The sequence below is a fragment of the Peromyscus leucopus genome, chromosome 18 (assembly GCF_004664715.2).
Source record: "Peromyscus leucopus breed LL Stock chromosome 18, UCI_PerLeu_2.1, whole genome shotgun sequence".
Lineage (NCBI taxonomy): Eukaryota > Metazoa > Chordata > Mammalia > Rodentia > Cricetidae > Peromyscus > Peromyscus leucopus.
In genome coordinates, this window is record NC_051078.1 from 42,840,759 (window position 1) to 42,859,953 (window position 19,195).

The following is a 19,195-nucleotide window of genomic DNA, read 5'->3' on the forward strand; positions in this document are numbered from 1 at the left end:
GAGGGCTGCGAGCATGGACGTGCGCCCAGGAGCCTGTGCTCTTTACAAGGCACCTGGCTGTAGCCACCATCTGTCTGTAGTCCAGTAAGAGCTCCGTGCCGCCATTTGCTTTCTTTTCCATTTAGTCTTGCTCACAGTACCCATATACCTGTGGCTCACACGTGAAGGTGTAGCCAAGTGTGAAGGAGAAAGCGTCTCCCTCCCGTGCCTCTGTAAGCGGTGCCATGCACGTCCATTCCACACCTCGGGTAGACATGGTCCAGTTCGTGGTAGAACAGCCCAGCCCGGCCCTGACTGCTGCGCTGGCCCTCACTCTGGACTGTAACGAACCTCATTGACCCCTGCTTGCATTCCGTCTCCCTGCAGCTTTCCTCCCTAAGCCATGCTGCCTGCTGCTTTTTCTGTAAGTTGTTGCGGGGTTATCTGCTTAGCCATCTGCAGCTCTGCCCTTGCTTTTGAGTTTTCCCATGATGCCCTATGATGTTTCCGCTGCCCTCTCAAGATCAGTAGCATGCCCACTTGAATTACTCAGTTTGTGATGCTGAGTTCCAGGGATTTTTAACTGGCCTCAAAAGGAAAAATGGAGAAACACGCAACATCCCATGGAGCTGGTAAGGTAGGACCCACGGGGAGATGCTCTGGTCACCCACCTCCAGATCCTGCAGACACTGTTCTGCAGAAGGAGCTCTTGGCTTGGTGACACAGAGGTAACTTTTCACAGGCACAGCTTTGCTGCTTCATGGCCTGCTGCCCAGGCTTCTTCCAAGCCAAGGCCTGACCCCCAGGGCCTTCGTCTGGGACCCAAGGCAGACCCATAGCTACAGTTTGGGCCTTAGTGTCCTTTGACACAACCTGATCCTCTCTTTCTGTCAGCAGGATCAGGCATCCTTGCCTTGGCCTAGCCCCAGACCTTTCTCTGGAGCTGGTACCAGCTCTGGGTTAGCTTCATCAAGTCCTCTTGACACAGGGAGAAGACAACCATCCCTGTGAATGTGAATTACTGAGGAATTTCTGGGCCTGCTCCCACAGCCAACTTTGCTCTGGGTGGGGAGAGAACCTAACACCTAGTTGCTTGTTTCTGCTGGCGTTTTTATCTCATTAAATCCTTAGACTAGTCCTATGGGCAGACATTATTATCCCCTTCTGGACAGAAAGAAAATTGAGGCAGTGGTATCCACAAGCTCAGAAAAGAGTGCTGCTGGGATTCTCAGTCCCCACGATTCCAGACATAACTCCACAAGCAAGCAAGAGGACACTCTTCTCCAGGTTTCACGTATTCCTTAGGAGGGTCACAATCGTCGTTGTCAAGCCGGAGAGATGGCTGGGTGGGGAGAGACACGTGACCCCAAGCTTGGTGACCGAGATGGTGGAGGGGGAGAAGCGTCTCCTGCGAGCTGCCCTCTGACCCCCACAGACCCGAGGCATATGCACACCCACTCACACAAATAAATAAAATACTTTTTCTTTTGGTTTTTCGAGACAGGGTTTTTGTGTGTAGCCCTGGAACTCACTCTGTAGACCAGGCTGGCCTCGAACTCACAGAGATCTATCTGCCTGCCTCTGCCTCCCTAGTGCTGGGATTAAAGACATGGGCCACCACCACCAGGCCAATAAAAAGTTTTTAAAAAATAGTAATATCGCTAGGAAGGAATCCACCTGTGTGGTACATCTGGGAGGAGACGCTTACCAGGTCCTTCACTTCCTCTACAAAACCCGGGACACACTAAATGCCTGCAGCTAGTAGTTCTTCTCCACAGCCAGGCTTCTGTTCCCAGCCAGCTAGGTGCCAGCATAATCCAGAGTCAGCCAGGTTCATTACTCAAAGTAATTTGGTTAAGTACCAAGTAACAGATGAGACTTGGGATGAAAAGAATTGTTTCCTATGAAAACTAGACCAGATGCTTTAGAAAGATTCACTCCCATGAGATGCTAAAACAACTCATTGTTTCCAAGTATGAGCAGGCAAGACAACCATAAAGACAGGTCATCAGGTGGCAGGCTCAGCGGATCTGTCACAGAGACTGAAGCACACTTGCCCTCAATCTTCAGAAACCCAAACTAGAATTTGTGGGCCATGTATTTCAAGAAAAAATGACATCCACTTCTAATCCAAAGGTCCACTCTTAAAAGTGGAAAGAGACTCTATGAAGCATTTAAAAATTTGGGGTTTTTTAATGGTGGACATTTATACCTAAGTCAAAACGAAAATGTAAGGTTTGTCTGGGTTACTAACTTTGGATCAAAGGATCGACTTCAGTCAGCAGAGGGTTCTGGCTGAGGTGAGAATTTTGAAATCAAATGAAGGAAAGAGACTGCCTCTCCCTGCTGAGAGTCACCCGCTGGCACAATTAATTTCCTCCTTCTGAACTTGACCCAGAGGGTTGACATTTCCTCTTAAAGAGAAGCCCAGTGAGAGGGAGGTCGCATTGTGTTCATCTGTCATTCTCCATCCAAAATAAACTGCTCGATGCAGAGCACTCAGCTTACACAATGGGAAAGGAAAGGCACATTTCTATTCTTTTCTCCCACTCAATAGCGAATTTACAGAATTTTTCAAAGAGCTATGAGATTGCTCCTGCCAGAGAGAGCTCAGCACATAGATCACAGAAGGCCTCACGTCATCGCTGGCAATCCTGCTGAAATCTCTGGGATCTACAGCCTTATTATGCTGAGGCTTGCACTTGAAACTGGAGCTAGGGAGGCTTAATGAACAAAAGAGATTCCATTTAGTTATAAGTGCCTCACAAAAGTGATCTCAGGTGGAAGATGAAGGACCCACCACCTTCCTACAGATGCAACATTTTAACATTTAAACCTTACTATTATAGTCTCATGCAAAAAAAAAATCGTGATTATAAAATAAACCTTAATTATCAAAACTTACTGGGAGCCCCTCTTTCATACCCTGTTGAAAACTAAACTGCATTCAACTTGTTCACCTGCTGTAATCATAAAATTAGGAGGAAGATGCCAAGACACTCAAGCTGGCGATTATCATTGTTAATACACAATATAAAACAAGCTGGACCGTCAACTAAGGATAACTGCTTTCAGTGGGGGAAGGAAGGATTCGATTTGTTTCCTTCAGTGTTGTTAGCTAGGAGCAGCACCATCGTCTCAGTGGGATAACCCAGGGCACACTGCGTAAAGGACATACCCTGCTTTATCCATGACCTCATACAGCCAGCATGCTGACAGAGTGAATGCCAAGGCCCCTGTCCCTGGGAATTCTCAGTCTGTTTGAGAAGTCAAAAATGCACACAGTGGAAACAAGAATGATGGGAAAGGGTCCTTGAGCTCTGTGGTGGTGCTGACCCAAAGTCTAATTTAGGACTATTACTTTGGCGATCTCAGTGAAAGCTTTGCCAGGGAATGACTCTTCCTAACACTTCCTGCCCTGGCTTCCCAGGAATATGACCCTCAGACGCTCCTCTCGTGCCCCTCCCCCCTGCTCCTGCACACCAGCCACAGGGACCTTTTCAGTCCCATCCAGCCTCAATATTCTGTCCCACTCCTGGACTCTGCTAACTGAACAGCTTCTCATCCTGCACCTTCTGCTCCAGCAACACTTCCTGGGGTCCTTCCCCTGCCTGGCTCATCCAGCAGAGGAAGCGTGGTCCCCTGGTACCCTCGGACTTTCCCGGAATAGTGCTCTCCTGGCTGTAGTTAAGGTGTGATATGTTACTTCAGCATTGTGTCAGCCCGGGTCTCCAAGCAGCACTGCACAATTTAAACAACTGTGTACTTAGCTGTGTGACAGCCTTCTCCCATAGGTGAGCTCAGCTGAAGGCACAGCTGGTCTCGTCTGTCTTGTGCTTTGCTATCTCCCCAGCAATGAAAACAGAGGTTGACATGTGAAAGGCACAGTAAATGTTTGTTGAATGAATTATTAATAATAACCGAACAATTGAAATAACTGCCTGATAAGAATGTAAGAAGTAATTAACATACAAATCCCTTTAGTGACCATACTTGCTCTACATTTTCATTTCTCAGGCAGGCTGATCTCAACTAAGGAACTGAGGATGTCCTTGAACTTCAGATTACAAGTGTACCCAGACACGCTGAGTTTATGCAGGGCTGGGGATGGGACTGGAACTTAGTGTGCTACACCCTGGTCCCACGCTTGCTTTTCCAAAGACAGAAGGGGAATCAGAATTATCTAGGGTTTTTCCTCCCTCCTGTGTGAGCCTGCTCCACAAATGCAATGCTGGCAAAGAGAAACCAAGTCTCTTCCTGTTAGAAAAAGGAATAGATGAGCTGGAGAGATGGCTCAGGGGTTAAGAGCACAGGCTGCTCTTCCAGAGGTCCTGAGTTCAATTCCCAGCAACCACATGGTGGCTCACAACCATCTGTGGTGAGATCTGGTGCCCTCTTCTGGCCTGCAGGCATACATGCTGTATACATAAGTAAATAAATCTTTAAAAACAAAAGAAAAAAGAAAAAGGTATAGACAATAATAGCAATAATAATAATAACAAACATATAAATACTTAACGTTAGGTAGTAAGGAACTATGTTAAGTATTAAGTAATGCTTATTAAAAGAAATACAAAATGTGTGGAAAGGTTTAAAAAAAGGCAAGGGTTAGGTCATAGAAGATGGACAGGGACTTCTTCCCTAGGACATTGTTGGACAATCCTATAAAAAAGACCAAATGAGATTATATTTCTCTTTTAAATTGTCAATTAGATGCTGATATCTGCTGGTGACACCTGGGTTTCACTCAAGTTTGGTCCACATTGTCCCCCACTGGACATGCAGCTGGTGCCTGGACAGAGACATCAACACACTGTCCTCTCCACTGGACACACAGCTGGGACCTGGACAGAGACATCAGCACACTGTCCCCTCCACTGGACACACAGCTGGGACCTGGACAGAGACATCAGCACACTGTCCTCTCCACTGGACACACAGCTGGGACCTGGAGAGAGGCATCAGCACACTGTCCTCTCCACTGGACACACAGCTGGGACCTGGACAGAGACATCAGCACACTGTCCTCTCCACTGGACACACATCTGGTGCCTGGGCAGAGACATCACCACATTGCCATCTCTACTGGACACACAGCTGGGACATAGGCAGTCATCAGCACACTGTCCTCTCCACTGGACAAACATCTGGTGCCTGGGCAGAGACATCACCACACTGTCCTCTCCACTGGACACACAGCTGGGACATAGGCAGTCATCAGCACACTGTCCTCTCCACTAGACACACAGCTGGGACCTGGGCAGAGACATCACCACACTGTCCTCTCCACTGGACACACAGCTGGGACCTAGGCAGGGGCCTCACCACACTGTCCTCTCCACTGGACACACAGCTGGGACCTGGACAGAGACATCAGCACACTGTCCTCTCCACTGGACACACATCTGGTGCCTGGGCAGTCATTACCACACTGTCCTCTCCACTGGACACACAGCTGGGACCTGGGCACAGGCATCAGCTGCAGCTAAGGCACCACCTAGGACAGTCACTTGAACTGACCTCTCCTACCAAGTTTCCTGTTGTTTGCTCCTTACACAGAAGTCTCATCTAACAAGCATCTGATTTCACAGTTAAACTTTGATCTGTAAACACAGCTCACATTGATCAAGACACAGAGGAAATCATTTCCCTGACTTCGCCCTTCTACAGGGTTTTTGTACGAAGGTTCTGGTACTAGTCCAGCCAGCTGCACACTTATGCTGCACCTTACTAAACAGGACTTACGGTAATCACAATGTCAAAGGATTTTCCTCATTAGCTTTGTCTCTTTTTATTTATTTATTTATTTATTTATTTACTTACTTATTTATTTTATTTATTTATTTATTTATTTATTTTTGGTTTTTTGAGACAGGGTTTCTCTGTGTAGCTTTGCGCCTTTCCTACATCTCACTCTGTAGCCCAGGCTGGCCTTGAACTCACAGAGATCCGCCTGGCTCTGCCTCCCGAGTGCTGGGATTAAAGGCGTGCGCCACCACCGCCCGGCTAGCTTTGTCTCTTAATGTTCCCCACAAGGTTCACTCAGGGGACCCGATGGTCGACCTCTGAACCTACACTGGCTAAGAAAAGCGTCTCAAGCTCTTAAGCCACCGATCTTGCCTGTACCTGTGGCAAAGCTGCGGAGAGTTCTTCGGACAGTTTCTGGCCTATCCTTCTCCTCTCATAAGGGAAAAACTGCCCCGACCGCTTCCTAACGCCCAGTAGGAGTCACAACACAACTAACAGGCTCATTCTGTGTGACATGGAGGGACCTGGCCCACACAGCACGCTCCAAGGACGGGCGCTGTCCTCACAGGGCTCCCTGGTGCCCTGAATCTCTGCCATCAGGTTTTGTGACAGCCCCTGAAATCAGCCCTCTCCTAAGGCACTCTACCTCATCACCACTTTTGTAGCTCAAAACATCTAGTCTGTGCCCTAAACTCCTAACAGCTTTTAGGGGGACCTCTGAGAAGGGGAAGGAAGAAGGAGGAGTTAGAATCACTGATGGGCAGAGAGACAGGAAAGGAGCCAAGACTAGGCAAAGGATGGCGAAGTTCCAAGATGGCTGGTTTCTTCCTCCTCCTCCTCCTCCTCCTCACCTAAGACAAAAGCCTGGTAGCTTAAAAAAAATCCTTATTGCCCTGTTCTTCTATCAACAGAGCCCCTCCGGGGGAAGTGGCTACTCTACAGTACACAAGTTCCAGGCCAGACCAGAACATGTTACACAATGATTGGGGACCAATCGGTCAGCCTGTCTTTCTTCAAACTGAACAAGCCTAAATTAGGGGAGGAATGCTGTGGAATAATGCTTTTGCACACTGGCTTAATAAAACACTAATTGGCCAGTAGCCAAGCAGGAAGTATAGGTGGAATAAGCAGACAAGAAGAATTCTGGGAAGAGAAAGGCTGAGTCAGAAGACACCAGCCCGACATCCAGGGAGCAGCATCTAATGGCACACAGGTAAAGCCACAGAAAAGGTGGTGACATATGGATTAACAGAAATGGGCTGAGTTTAAGTGTAAGAGCTCGTCAGTGGGAGGCCTGAGCTAATGGCCGAGCAGTTTTAATTAATATAAGTCTCTGTGTGTTTACTTGGGTCCAAGCAGCTGCAGGACTGGCAGGTGAGAGAGATTTGTCCTGACCATGGGTCAGGTGGGACACAGGAAAAGTTCAGCTACAGAGGAAGACCCTTCAGAGACATTAAAAATGTTGCCCAGCCCTGAGAGAGGCCCTCTGCTTTGCTATGTGTCCCTGGGTGCGTGCCATAGGTGTGTGTTCCCCCACCCCCAATAGAAGCCTTTCTTCAATCTCTGGGAAAAAGGAAAAGAAATTGGATCACAGCACATTGAAAACAGCCTGCAAACCTGAGCCATTTTGTATAGACTTATTTCAGGAGTCATAAAACTCTGCTCTTGACACTGTTACAGATGCCGACTTTCTGAAGTAAATGGATGTCAGTTGCTTCTGCCATAAGCTAGAGACCCAAACTGTCACAGAACAGACTGTGTGGAGAAATTAGAGTAGACATACCAATTCCTTTTCCAAATATTTTCTCTATTTTTTGCATTTGCATTTTCTGTTCTTAGATAAAAACACTTCACAAACCTCAGCCTGGAAGGCTTTATAGAAAATAGACAAAAAACTGTTTGTTCATGCACATACACAAAAATACACCCCTAAATCCATCCACTGGAAACATTCTTTTGCTGCTCAGACAGATATTTTTGGCTTTTTTTTTTTCCTCTCTTCAACAAGTGACCAAGCTGATGCAATCATTTTTTACTGAGGAAAAAAAAAAACCCACAAAGAATGAAAAATGGTATGGGAAATAATCTTTTTCTTTTCAGGGTTAGAGATAGAAGGTGGGTTCTTCTGCAGGCAAAGACTGCAGGCAAGGACTACAACCCTAGCCTCTGGGTTTCACTTGCTTTTTGTTTTTGAGACAAGCTCTCACAATATAGTTCACATTGTCCGTGAACTCTCAGTCCTCCTGTTCCCTTCTTGAAAATGCTAGGATTACAGGAGTGCACACCATTCCCAGCTGGGATTACAGGGGTGCACCACCGTCCCCGGCCGGGATTACAGGAGTGCACACCATTCCCAGATGGGATTACAGGAGTGCACACCATTCCCAGCTGGGATTACAGGGGTGCACCACCGTCCCCGGCCAGGATTACAGGGGTGCACCACCGTCCCCGGCCGGGATTACAGGGGTGCACCACCGTCCCCGGCCAGGATTACAGGGGTGCACCACCGTCCCCGGCCAGGATTACAGGGGTGCACCACCGTCCCCGGCGGGAGAAGAACATTAAAAGATCTATGAATGAAAGGGAAATGAACTACAACAAAACCTAAAGGTGCTGGACCAGTGGACAGCTTGGTGGGTGTGGGGTTTGAATGAGAATGGCCCCCACAGGCTCAAATACGTGAAGGCCTGGGCCAGCTCTTAGAGCTGTCTGGAAGAGTCAGGAGGTGTGTCGTTGGGGCTGGGCTTTGAGATGTCAAAAGCCCACAGCAGGCCCACTCTCTCTCTCTGTGATGTGAGCTCTTGGCTGCAGCTCCTGTGCCACGCCCCCTCATCCGCAGCCACGCTTCCCACCATGCTGGTCCTGGACTCGCCCTCTGAAACCGTAAGCAAGCCTCCAATCAAATGCCTCCTTTTGTAAACTTCCTGTCTCTTTGCAGCAATTGAAAAATAGCGAAGCTGGTGAGTAAAGGCACTTGCCGCCACGTCTGAATTCAGTCCTCTGAACCCACATGATGGAAGGAGAGAATAACTCCTGCAGTTTGGACTCTGACCTCTACGTGCATGCACGCATGCATGTATGTGTGTGTGCGCACGTGTGCACACACACTAAATAAATGTAATTTTAAAATATGCATGCACACATACACACACACTAAACAAATGTAATGTTAAAAAAGCAAATATATAGAGCGGGAGTTGCTTCAGTGAAGCCATTTTTTAAAATAAGCCAAGCATGCAGACGAAGCAGGGAAACGCTGCCCTTTCATGAACAGATGGGAGCAATTACCTAGTTTACACAAGGTATCGCTGAGGCTGATGCTCAGCTGCTTCCTGACTAGCTTGCAGGTGGCCACAGTGTCTGAATTCTCCTTGATTTTTATTACTTGTTTATAATATTCAGTTACTTGCTTCTTTTGCGATCTGGAAAACAGAAATTCAATTAAAGCTTTGCATTGAAGAAATATGGCATACATTCATTCAACAAACATTCTCTGAATGCTGGCCTTAGGGTGGGGAGCAAAGGGGAGTACGTGAATGTCAGACTCTCACAGTTAGTTTAAAGGGTGGAAAAATGAAGCCAGATCCACGGATGTAACAGTGTGTGCCTATATATATGTGTATATATACACAGAGTCTCAGGCATCAAAACTCCATATATAGCAAGGATGACCTTGAATACCTGCCTCCTATCCTGGGTTCTGGGACTGTAGGCATGCACCATTCCACAGAGTGGAGATTTCCTGGGGATTGAACCAAAGCCTTAGTGCATGTTAGGCAGGCATTCTCCCAACTTAGTCTCATCCTCAGCCCCTGTTGTTGTTGTATTATACTATTGTTATGATTGTAATTATTATTATTGTTGTTGTTATTATTATTGCAGTGCTGGGTATCAAAGCCAGAGCCTCTGTGGTAGTTTGAATGAGAATGGCCCCGTAGGTTCATATGTCTGAATGCTTGGTCCCCAGCTGGCAGAACTGTTTGAGAAGGATTAGGAGGTGTGGCCTTGCTGGAGGAGGTGTGGCCTTGCTGGAGGAGGTGTGGCTTGCTGGAGGAGGTGTGTCACTAAGGGTGGCTTTGAGGTTTCAAAACGCTGGCACCATTCTCCTACTCTTGGACTGAGATGTGAGCTGTCAACTGTTCCCACTGCCATGCCACCATGGACTCTGCCCTCTAGAACCCTTAGCCCAACTAAAGACTTTCTTCTACACATTGCCTTGGCCATGCTGTTTTGTCACAGCAATCATCCTCAACCCCTTGAACATGAGCTATCCCAGGGCTTTGGGCTGTAATGTTGAAAAGCCTTCAAGAGGATGGTAGGCTCACACTGACTGCGCCTGGGTGGACGCTGGAGGCCGCACTGAAGCGACCACAGGGGGCAGTCAGACCTGAGTCAAGCCCTCTGATGTGTGCTTACGGCTTACCTCACCAAACTCAAGATGGTAGGTAAGCTCCTGTCCAGCCTCAGTCACTCGGCAATAGAAAGGAAGCCGGAGTCCAGCAGTGGGACACAGCCCACACCTCCCCTGAGTTTCTCCCTCATCGGTCAGAAAGGACACCCACTGTGGGCTGATTTAAACTCAGGGACTACAGATTACTGCTAGGCCTCAGAGAAACCCAGCACAAACGGCTAAAGGGCCTATTAACGTATCAAAGCAGACTCTAGCCGCCAGCTTCTCCCAACCCAGCATTGCCAAGTACCTGTTACCAAGTCCTGGCTCCTCCGCTCTCACCCCGCCCCTACCCTACGCCTCCCCAGCCCCTGAGCTTCCCTTCCCTTCCCCAGCTCCTCTTCCTTGTGTAGCCTCAGCCTTTTTGACTACGTGCTCTCCTGGATTCTCTCTTGGTCTGCCGTTTTTGGCTCCTGGTCCCCTCTCTTGTTTTCTCTCCTCTTTTCTTCCTCTCTCAACACCCCTCCACCACCACCCACCACCACCACCCCGCCCTGCGCCCCCGGGCCTGATTCAGTCAGCCGGCCATGTTCAGGAAGGACTCTTCCAGATGCCTCTGGCTGTTCCCTCCCTCATATCTACAATAAAACCTCCTCAACCGTACCTAGGAGCGGCCATGTCCTCACTTTCAGTTACCTCATCTACTGACGAGAGAGGAGGGTCTTAGAGAAAGTGGAAGACTGGGGTGGGAAAAGGACACCAGGACACAGGAGGGGAGGAGAGGGCAACTCCGAACCCAAGACACAGTAACTTCACAACTGAACGAGCATCCCTGGATGTTCAGTCAGCTGGCTCCCCTATGAAAGAGCACTGCTGAGCCCAGGAAGTCTGCCATTGGCTCTCGGGCTTCACAAAGAAACTCCCTCCACACTGGCCTGCAGCAGGAAGAACAGTCGGATCTGGCCACGCTCACAGCAGGGTCCCGTGATCTCTACTACCCTCTTCTACGCCCTGGATATGTGAGGACTGAGGACAGAGCCACATCTCAAAGGCTGCTCGAGGCAGGAGCTGGGGGGGGGGGCAGCGGGTGAGTATGACCTAAGGCATGGCTGACTTTGGCCTTGATCACACAGACCCACAGAAGAGCAGCCAGGGCCTAGGCCTGCACAGAAGCCCTAAGCAAAGCATGCCCACTCACAAGTCCTGTCAGGAACACTGGGGAACACTCACAGTGAGCGCACTGGACCCCCTGTGTCCTTACCTGCTGCCAAAGCTGCCCCTCTGTGGGCCCAGAGTTTTCAGAATGCCTTGTAGCAGGTCCCCTGACAAACACGGCAGAGCCCCCAGGAAGGGCACATCCCCTCTAGAGACAAAGGAGCAAGATGCCCCTGATAGGTCAGTGCACACCCCAGACACCAGAGAAATGGGAGAGGGACCCATTTCTTGAAATAGTCCATAGAAACTTACTTTTCATTATCTTCTAGTAAAAAAAATAGCAAATCCGCTAAAAATTCCATAATTTCTCCAACTAATATGTTTTTATCACCAAATAGACGTCTTCTGATGTGTAAACACTCTTGAAACTTCAGTCTTGCAACAGGCACATTTCCAGCAGCCAACCTGAGAACGAGACACAGGCCTGTGGTTTACCAGGCATGGAGAATGCTTACAGTAAATGGTCCACATTCACTGGGCTAGCAACAATTCTCAGCCATTTTATGAAAATCCTTTCTCTTATATGGATATCTATCCAGAAAGATATGTGTAAATGGGGGAATCAAGAACCTCAAAAACACTCAGAAGTAGGTGTCTGTGTGTGTGTGTGTGAGTACACGTGTGCACATGCATGAGCACCCTCAACGCCTTCAGGAGGGGGCAGTGCTAGGGATCCAACCCCAAACCTTATACATGCTAGTACTTGCTCTAGCACAGAGCTACATCTGCCTGTCCTCAGAAATACCTTTATAAAGAAACCAGAATAGCCAGGCATAGTGGAACATGCCTATAATCCCAGCATTTGAGAGGCTAAGACAGGAGGATCATGAGTTCAAGGCCAGCCTAGGCTACATAGTGTATTTCAGGCCACCCTGGGCTATCTGGCAAGATTTTTGACTCAAAAAAAATTTTTTCCAAATAAGGAAGAAACTAGAACACTTCTCAACCTCAGCACTACAGTGTTGCGGGATATTTGTACACTGTGTAAAGATGGATTGCTGTGATTGGCGTAATAAAAAGCTGAATGGCCAATAGCTAGGCAGGAGGTATAGGCAGGACTTCTGGGGGCAGAGAGGAGTCTGGGAAGAGAAAGGACACCAGGAGATGCAGAGCAAGCAGGATGTACAGGAGAGGTGACAGCCACAAGCCACGTGGCAGAACGTAGATGAATAGAAATGGGATAAGTTATAAGAACTAGTTAGGGGGCTGGAGAGATGGCTCAGCAGTAAAGAGCACTGGCTGCTCTTCCAGAGGTCCTGAGTTCAATTCCCAGCAACCACACGGTGGCTCACAACCATCTGTAATGAGATCTGGTGCCCTCTTCTGGGGTGTAGGAATATATGCAGAAGAACATTGTATACATAATAAAAAAATAAATCTTAAAAAAAAAAAAAAGAACTAGTTAGAAACAGGCCTAAGCTATAGGTCAAGCTTTCATAATTAATAAGAAGTCTCCATGTCAATATTTGGGAGCTGGTGGGACAGAGAAAGACTTGTTACACTATACATTTCTTTGGGGAGGGTAATTTCATGTAGATCTGTCCTACACATTGTAGACAGCATTCCTGGCCTCCACCTCTAGATGGCAATAAAAATCTTCCTGCCAGTGATGTTAACCAGAAAGCAGTACAGATATTGCTCAAAGTGCCTTGAGAAGAGCCCCAGACCAGCCATGGCGGAGGCCTGCCATGCTGGAAGACAAACATGCCAATGTTCAGCGTTCAACCAAATTTGATGTGGTAGCAGGTACCGATCAAATATAAATATAAATATGTATTGTTGAGACAGGGTCTCATGTTAGCTTAAATTGACTTTGAACTTCCTATGAAGCTGAGGACAACCTTGAATTCCTCATCCCCCCGTCTCTGCCTCCCAAGTGCAGGGATTACAGGCATGCATCATTGTGCCCAACTTATGCTGTTCTGGGAAATGAACCTGGGACTTCATTGTACATGAGCCAAGCGCTCTACCAATTGAGCTGCATCCTCAGACCCCTAGCATATTAATAAAGAGAATAGGAGCTAATACAGAAAGCAGGAAGAACAAAGAAAAACATCATGCTTACATGAGAACACCTTCAGTATATTTCATGGTAGCTTGATCGCGGGGGCTATCAGTCACTAACTTGGAGATTTCAGTAGCATAATCCAAAATGTGGCTTTCTTTTAAGAATTTCTCAGATGCTGACTTTACCAGGTTATTCATCACTTTGACTACAGGGCATAAATGTTGGCAAAGAATATAATGCTTAAGGTTTTGTTTATCCACAGAAGAGTCAAAATGTCAACAGGCCTAGCATTTAATACCATTTCTTCATCATGCCAAGAACCAGGGTCCTGGACAAATCAATCACTGACCTACACATACTAGGGTTTGTTTCCATACAAAGTGTCTGTATGCATGCAGCAGTCAAAGGTCCAAGGAACAAAGACAATAGTTTGAACCCGAAGATTAGATCTGTTTTAGGGTGATATGAGTGTGGAGGTACAAGAGAGAGAGAGAGAGAGAGAGAGAGAGAGAGAGCATGAGAAGTCAGAGGATACCTTTAAGTTTCATTCCTCAGGTACCATACACACTTTTTTGTTTGTTTTTTTGGTGACAGAGTCTCTCAGTGGCCTGGAACTCACTAACAGGTGAGGCTGGCTGGCCAGAGAGCCTTAGGGATTCAGCCATCTCTGCTTCTTCAGCACTGGGGTCACAAGCATGTGCCACCATGTCCACCTTTTTACATGGGTTCTGCCTTGGCCTCCTACGTGCTGGGATAGAGAGGTGCACCTTCCCGGTTGGCAGTGGGTAGTTTTCTTTGGCATCACCCGGCCCTCCCCCTCCCTGGGGTTGCTCTCTGAACTGCGAGGAGTGGGGTGGCCTCCGTGGGTGACGCCTACCTTTCTGCTTCATTAATTCCTTGCTGGTTTTCAAGTCACTGAGCGTAAACCGCAGCAGATTTGACCACGCTTTCTGAAAATACGTGAGTCCTTTCTCAGTCATCCCGATTTCAAGATACAGTTCTCCAATGGCATTCTGGGCTTTGAGGAGCATTTCTGTCATGGATGGGCTCTACACACAACGACAAAGGGAACCACTCCTGAAAACAGAGACTCTGACAGCAACAGCTACAGCACCCACCACATCACTTCTCAGGGAGATTTAAGTATTTATCAGATGAACTGCTATGATGAAATCTGTAGTAGCAGACACGTAAAAATAAGAATCCATTTTGGACGTTTCACAGATTATTAGTTAATGGTAACACGGCAATGCCTTATGTGTGTCAAGTACTCCAGGAAAAGGTGATCCAGGTGATCCTGCATGCATGAGTGGCTGGGAATGCTGCTTGAATTCAGTGGGACCAGAGAGCTCATTGCTTCATATCTGACACCTTTGTAATGTAAATTCTGCTTACTACCATAAGGAAGAAGATGTCACGGCCCATTATAGATTGAGATATGCTCAGAACTCATCAGGGTCACAGTTAAGCAGGAGGCCTGGCTAGGGCCCTCTCCCCATCTTGTCTCGGAATTCGAAAGCTTGGAAAGTTACCGGTGTCCTCACTACGTGACTAAGCCCATGATGAGAAAAGGAGGCAAGCTCCAAATGATTCATTAGATAAGGCTGTGTGCCCTAAACCAAGGAGATGAACTGAGAAAGGGAGCAAGCCCAGAGGACAGTATGCCATATATGTGCAGGTGCCCATGGAGGTAGAAAAGGGTGTCGGATTCCCTGGAGCTAGAGTTACAGGTGGCTGTGAGCCACAAGACATGGGTGCTGGGAACCAAACCCCAGTCCCCTGAAAGAGCAGCAAGCACTTTTAAACCCTAAGCCATTTCTCCAGCCCCTCCATTTAAAAGGTAAATTTATTGTCAGGCACAGTGGCACATGCCTCTATTCCCAGCACTTGGGAGGCAGAGACAGGCGGATCTCTGCAAATACAAGGCTGGTCTGGTCTACAGAGTGAGTTCCAGTACAGCCAGGACTGCACAGAGAGAGACCTTGTCTCAAAAAGCAACACCCCCCAAAAAAAACTATATTACATTTTTTGTGTCTGCGTCTGTGTGTGTGTGTGTGTGTGTGTGTGTGTGTGTGTGTGTATGCATGCATGCGTGCACACCATGATGTACATGGGTGGCCAGAGGACAGCTTGTGTTGCAGGAGGCAGTTCTCTGTTGTGAAAGATTAGTTATAGATGTGTTACATTAGTTTGTGCTATGGAATATTTGTCTAATGAAGCAAAGATGTGTTGCATTCTTTATGTTGCATTTGTTTAACTCGGTTACTTTGCCTGTCTAAAACACCTGATTGGTCTAATAAAGAGCTAAATAGCCAATAGCAAGGCAGGAGAAAGGATAGGCAGAGCTGGCAGGCAGAGAGAATAAACAAGAGGAGAAATCTGGGAGGAGAGGACGAGGAGCAAGAAAAGAAGGGGCCATCCACACAGCCACACAGCCAGACACAGAATAAGAAAGAGAGAAAAGATATACAGAAACTAAGAAAGGTAAAAGCCCAGAGGCAAAAGGTAGATGGGATAATTTAAGTTATGAAAAGCTGACTAGAAACAAATCAAGCTAAGGCCAGGCATTCATAAGAAAGAATAAGACTCCATGTGTTTATTTGGGAGCTAGGTGGTGGACCCTCAAAGAGCCAAAAGAGTAAAAAGAGTTAAAAATAAAAACTCAATGTGAGCCGGGCGGTGGTGGCGCATGCCTTTAATCCCAGCACTCGGGAGGCAGAGCCAGGCGGATCTCTGTGAGTTCGAGGCCAGCCTGGTCTCCAAGGCGAGATCCAGGAAAGGCGCAAAGCTACACAGAGAAACCCTGTCTCGAAAAACCAAAACAAACAAACAAACAAACAAACAACAACAAAAAAAAAAAACTCAATGTGGAGCTATCTATCCATAGGGCCCAAGAAAGCTCAAAGTTTAAAAAAACAAACCCAAACATGGACACAGCTCCCTTAAGAAGCTCTGCCGTAAGCAGAGCACTTAGACAGTCTTGTTCACGCTCGATAGAAACAAAAACCTAAGTAAAAGCCCTGCCACAGTGCAGGACACTGGCACTCCAGTGCTGGGGGTTGAATGCGGCTCCAGGTCAAAGAAATCTCTGACTGGACCTCAAGCTTCAGGCTTGGATCTCACCGGTGAGAGACTGGCTCCAATTGGTGGAGCCAATCAATAGAGCCATGTAGAGGACCCAGCCATAGCTTTAGCGGTTTAAAGTTTGCTCACACGGTCAAAAAAGACTAGAGATATGCAGTAAAGACAGATCCAGACAGAAAAAAACCTCTAAACAGTTACAGCGTGCTTTACAATGTGCGTAGGCTTAAGAAAGAAAGAAAATGGGTATGGACAGTCGTAGAAAGAAAGAAATAGCTTAAAAATAATGAAGTCTTTAAAGAGAGAAGTAAAATTTAAAAAAGAAGAAGAAGAAGAAGAAGAAGAAGAAGAAGAAGAAGAAGAAGAAGAAGAAGAAGAAGAAGAAGTCGTCACATAGAGATGGGAAATACACAGCGAGTCTGAGTCCTGTATGTTGCTGTGTTGATCTTGGAATTTTTTTGATTGTTGATAAGCAAACAACAGCCGCTAAGGGATTGAAAGAGGAACTGCTGAAATAAACCAGCCTATATGCTTAAGAATGCCTTAACTTTAAAATGGAAGTAAAAAAACATATTTGTAAAATGGAATTTAAAAGATGCATTGCTGCCAGGCAGTGGTGGCGCACACCTTTAATCCCAGCACTCGGGAGGCAGAGCCAGGCAGATCTCTGTGAGTTCGAGGCCAGCCTGGGCTACAGAGTGAGCTCCAGGAAAGATGCAAAGCTACACAGAGAAACCCTGTCTCAAAAAACCAAAAAAAAAAAAAAAAAAAAAAAAAGATGCATTGCTTTGGAGAAGAGGTTTTGCTTTTGTTCCCACATGAGATGAAAGGCTGTGGATTCCTTCAGGATTGATATGGATCAGGTTTGATCAGGGAGACCTCCTGAATCTTGATAGGTGATATCTATCAACAAAGGTTATAGCTGGTCTTCCCAGGACTTGGCCATTACCTCAATTTTTCTCAGGGACCCCTAAATGCTTTTGCCCATAGACAACAGGAAGCAGTCTGGAGAGCATGATGCCCACATTCCCAAGAGATAGGGTGGGTAGTATTTAGTTATTTGGTGGGTTCTGGATGTTTGATATCATTTAGGATAATATAGAAATATAGGATAAAAAGACAACTATTAATCTCAGATATTTTTGCATTGGCATGGATTTTGGTATATTGATACAAAATGAAAGTTATTTTTGTTTTGCTGTATATATGTTTCTACTTTTGTTTGGGGTATTGTACTTAAGCAGCTCATTTAAGATACGATGTATAATTAAGAAATGAGGTTAGTAGTTAATCTATAATAAACTTGTAGTCACATCAGGTATGTTTTCAAGGTTAAACAGGTATATTTTAGACAGATAGATGATTTTCAAACACTTCAAACACCTACAGAATATGGCATTAAAATGCTTTGTTAAGATGGGGCTTTTCATGACAATGAGACACATCTTCTCCTGGCATGACCAATTTACTTCATAAAAGGATGATGGGCATCAAAGAAACTCCATATGAAGTTTGCTTTCAATGTGGCAAGGCTAGCCATTTGGGCAAGAAAGTGCTTTTCCTGGACTGCTGACAGTGTGCTGTATAAACTTGACATGCAGGACCCACAGGAAAGGGACTGCTAAACTTTGCCAAAACAAGGCAGGACAGTCCTTCAAAATTCCTACTTCATAGAAGAGTCTGCCAGAGACTCTGGGCTTGTAGGCCCAGATGGATGCCACAATGTTGCAGAGGAACTTATGGTGACTGTCCAGGCAGCCACAAGTCTCTGTTATTAGGTAATATTACATCCTTTTGGGGTCTTTGATGGAGTTAAAGGCTAAATAATTAGAGTTATAGTTTTCCTTAGTTATGATAGAAAGTAAAATAGGCATAAAACTTTGGAATCACTAAGATAAGCTAATGAAGTATTTTCTCTGAATTTGCTAAATACAAATGGACCTAATATTGTAAATGTAATTCTTACTTGATAACCATTTTTGTTGTGTATAGTTTTACTATGCTAAAGTTAAAACCTTTCATTTTTATTTAGACATAAAGGGGGAAATGCGGAAGATTAGTTCTAGATATGTTGCATAGAACTTACATATGTTGCAGAATATTTATTTAATGATGCAAAGATGTGTTGCATTCATTTAATTCTGTGAAACTATGTAACTTTGACTGTCTAAAACACCTGATTGGTCTAATAAAGAGCTAGACGTCCAATAGCAAGGCAGGAGAAGGGCAGGCAAGACTGTCAGGCAGAGAGAATAAAAAAAAATGAAGGAGAAATCTGGGAAGAAGAGATCGAGGAGCAAGAAAAAAAGGGGCCATCCACACAGCCACAGAGCCAGACACAGAATAGGAAGGAAAGAAAAGATATACAGAAATAGAGAAAGATAAAAGTCCAGAAGCAAAGGGTAGACAGGATAATTTAAGTTATGAAAAGCTGACTAGAAACAAGCCAAGCTAAGGCCAAGCTTTCATAAGAAAGAATAAGACTCCATGTGTTTATTTGAGAGCTTAGTGGTGGACCCTCAAAGAGCCAAAAAGAGTACAAACAAACAAATAACAAAAAACAACAACAACCCTACAGTGTTCCCCTTCCATCATGTGAGTCCCAGGAAATGAACTCAAGAGCCTTTACCCACTGAGCCATCTCACCGACCACAGCCTCTTCTTTCAAATTTCACATTAACAGTGTTTTCACAGACTGGAGAGATGGCTCAGAGGTTAAGAGCACCGGCAGCTTCCAGAGGTCCTGAGCTCAGTTGCTGGCAACCACATGGTAG

The 19,195-nt window shown here is 46.3% G+C and overlaps 1 protein-coding gene across 1 annotated transcript in view; it reads right to left on the reverse strand.

The window, feature by feature from the left end:
• Window positions 1–19,195, reverse strand: part of LOC114700640 (tetratricopeptide repeat protein 41-like) — a 56,680-nt gene that overhangs the window by 1,682 nt on the left and 35,803 nt on the right. Inside the window, exons 10-13 of the mRNA XM_037196867.1 lie at window positions 14,218–14,389; window positions 13,398–13,545; window positions 11,585–11,737; window positions 9,016–9,149 (exon numbers count right to left, since the gene is read on the reverse strand). Of these exons, the coding sequence (XP_037052762.1) occupies window positions 9,016–9,149; window positions 11,585–11,737; window positions 13,398–13,545; window positions 14,218–14,389 (607 nt within the window). The remainder of the gene's footprint in view (window positions 1–9,015; window positions 9,150–11,584; window positions 11,738–13,397; window positions 13,546–14,217; window positions 14,390–19,195) is intronic.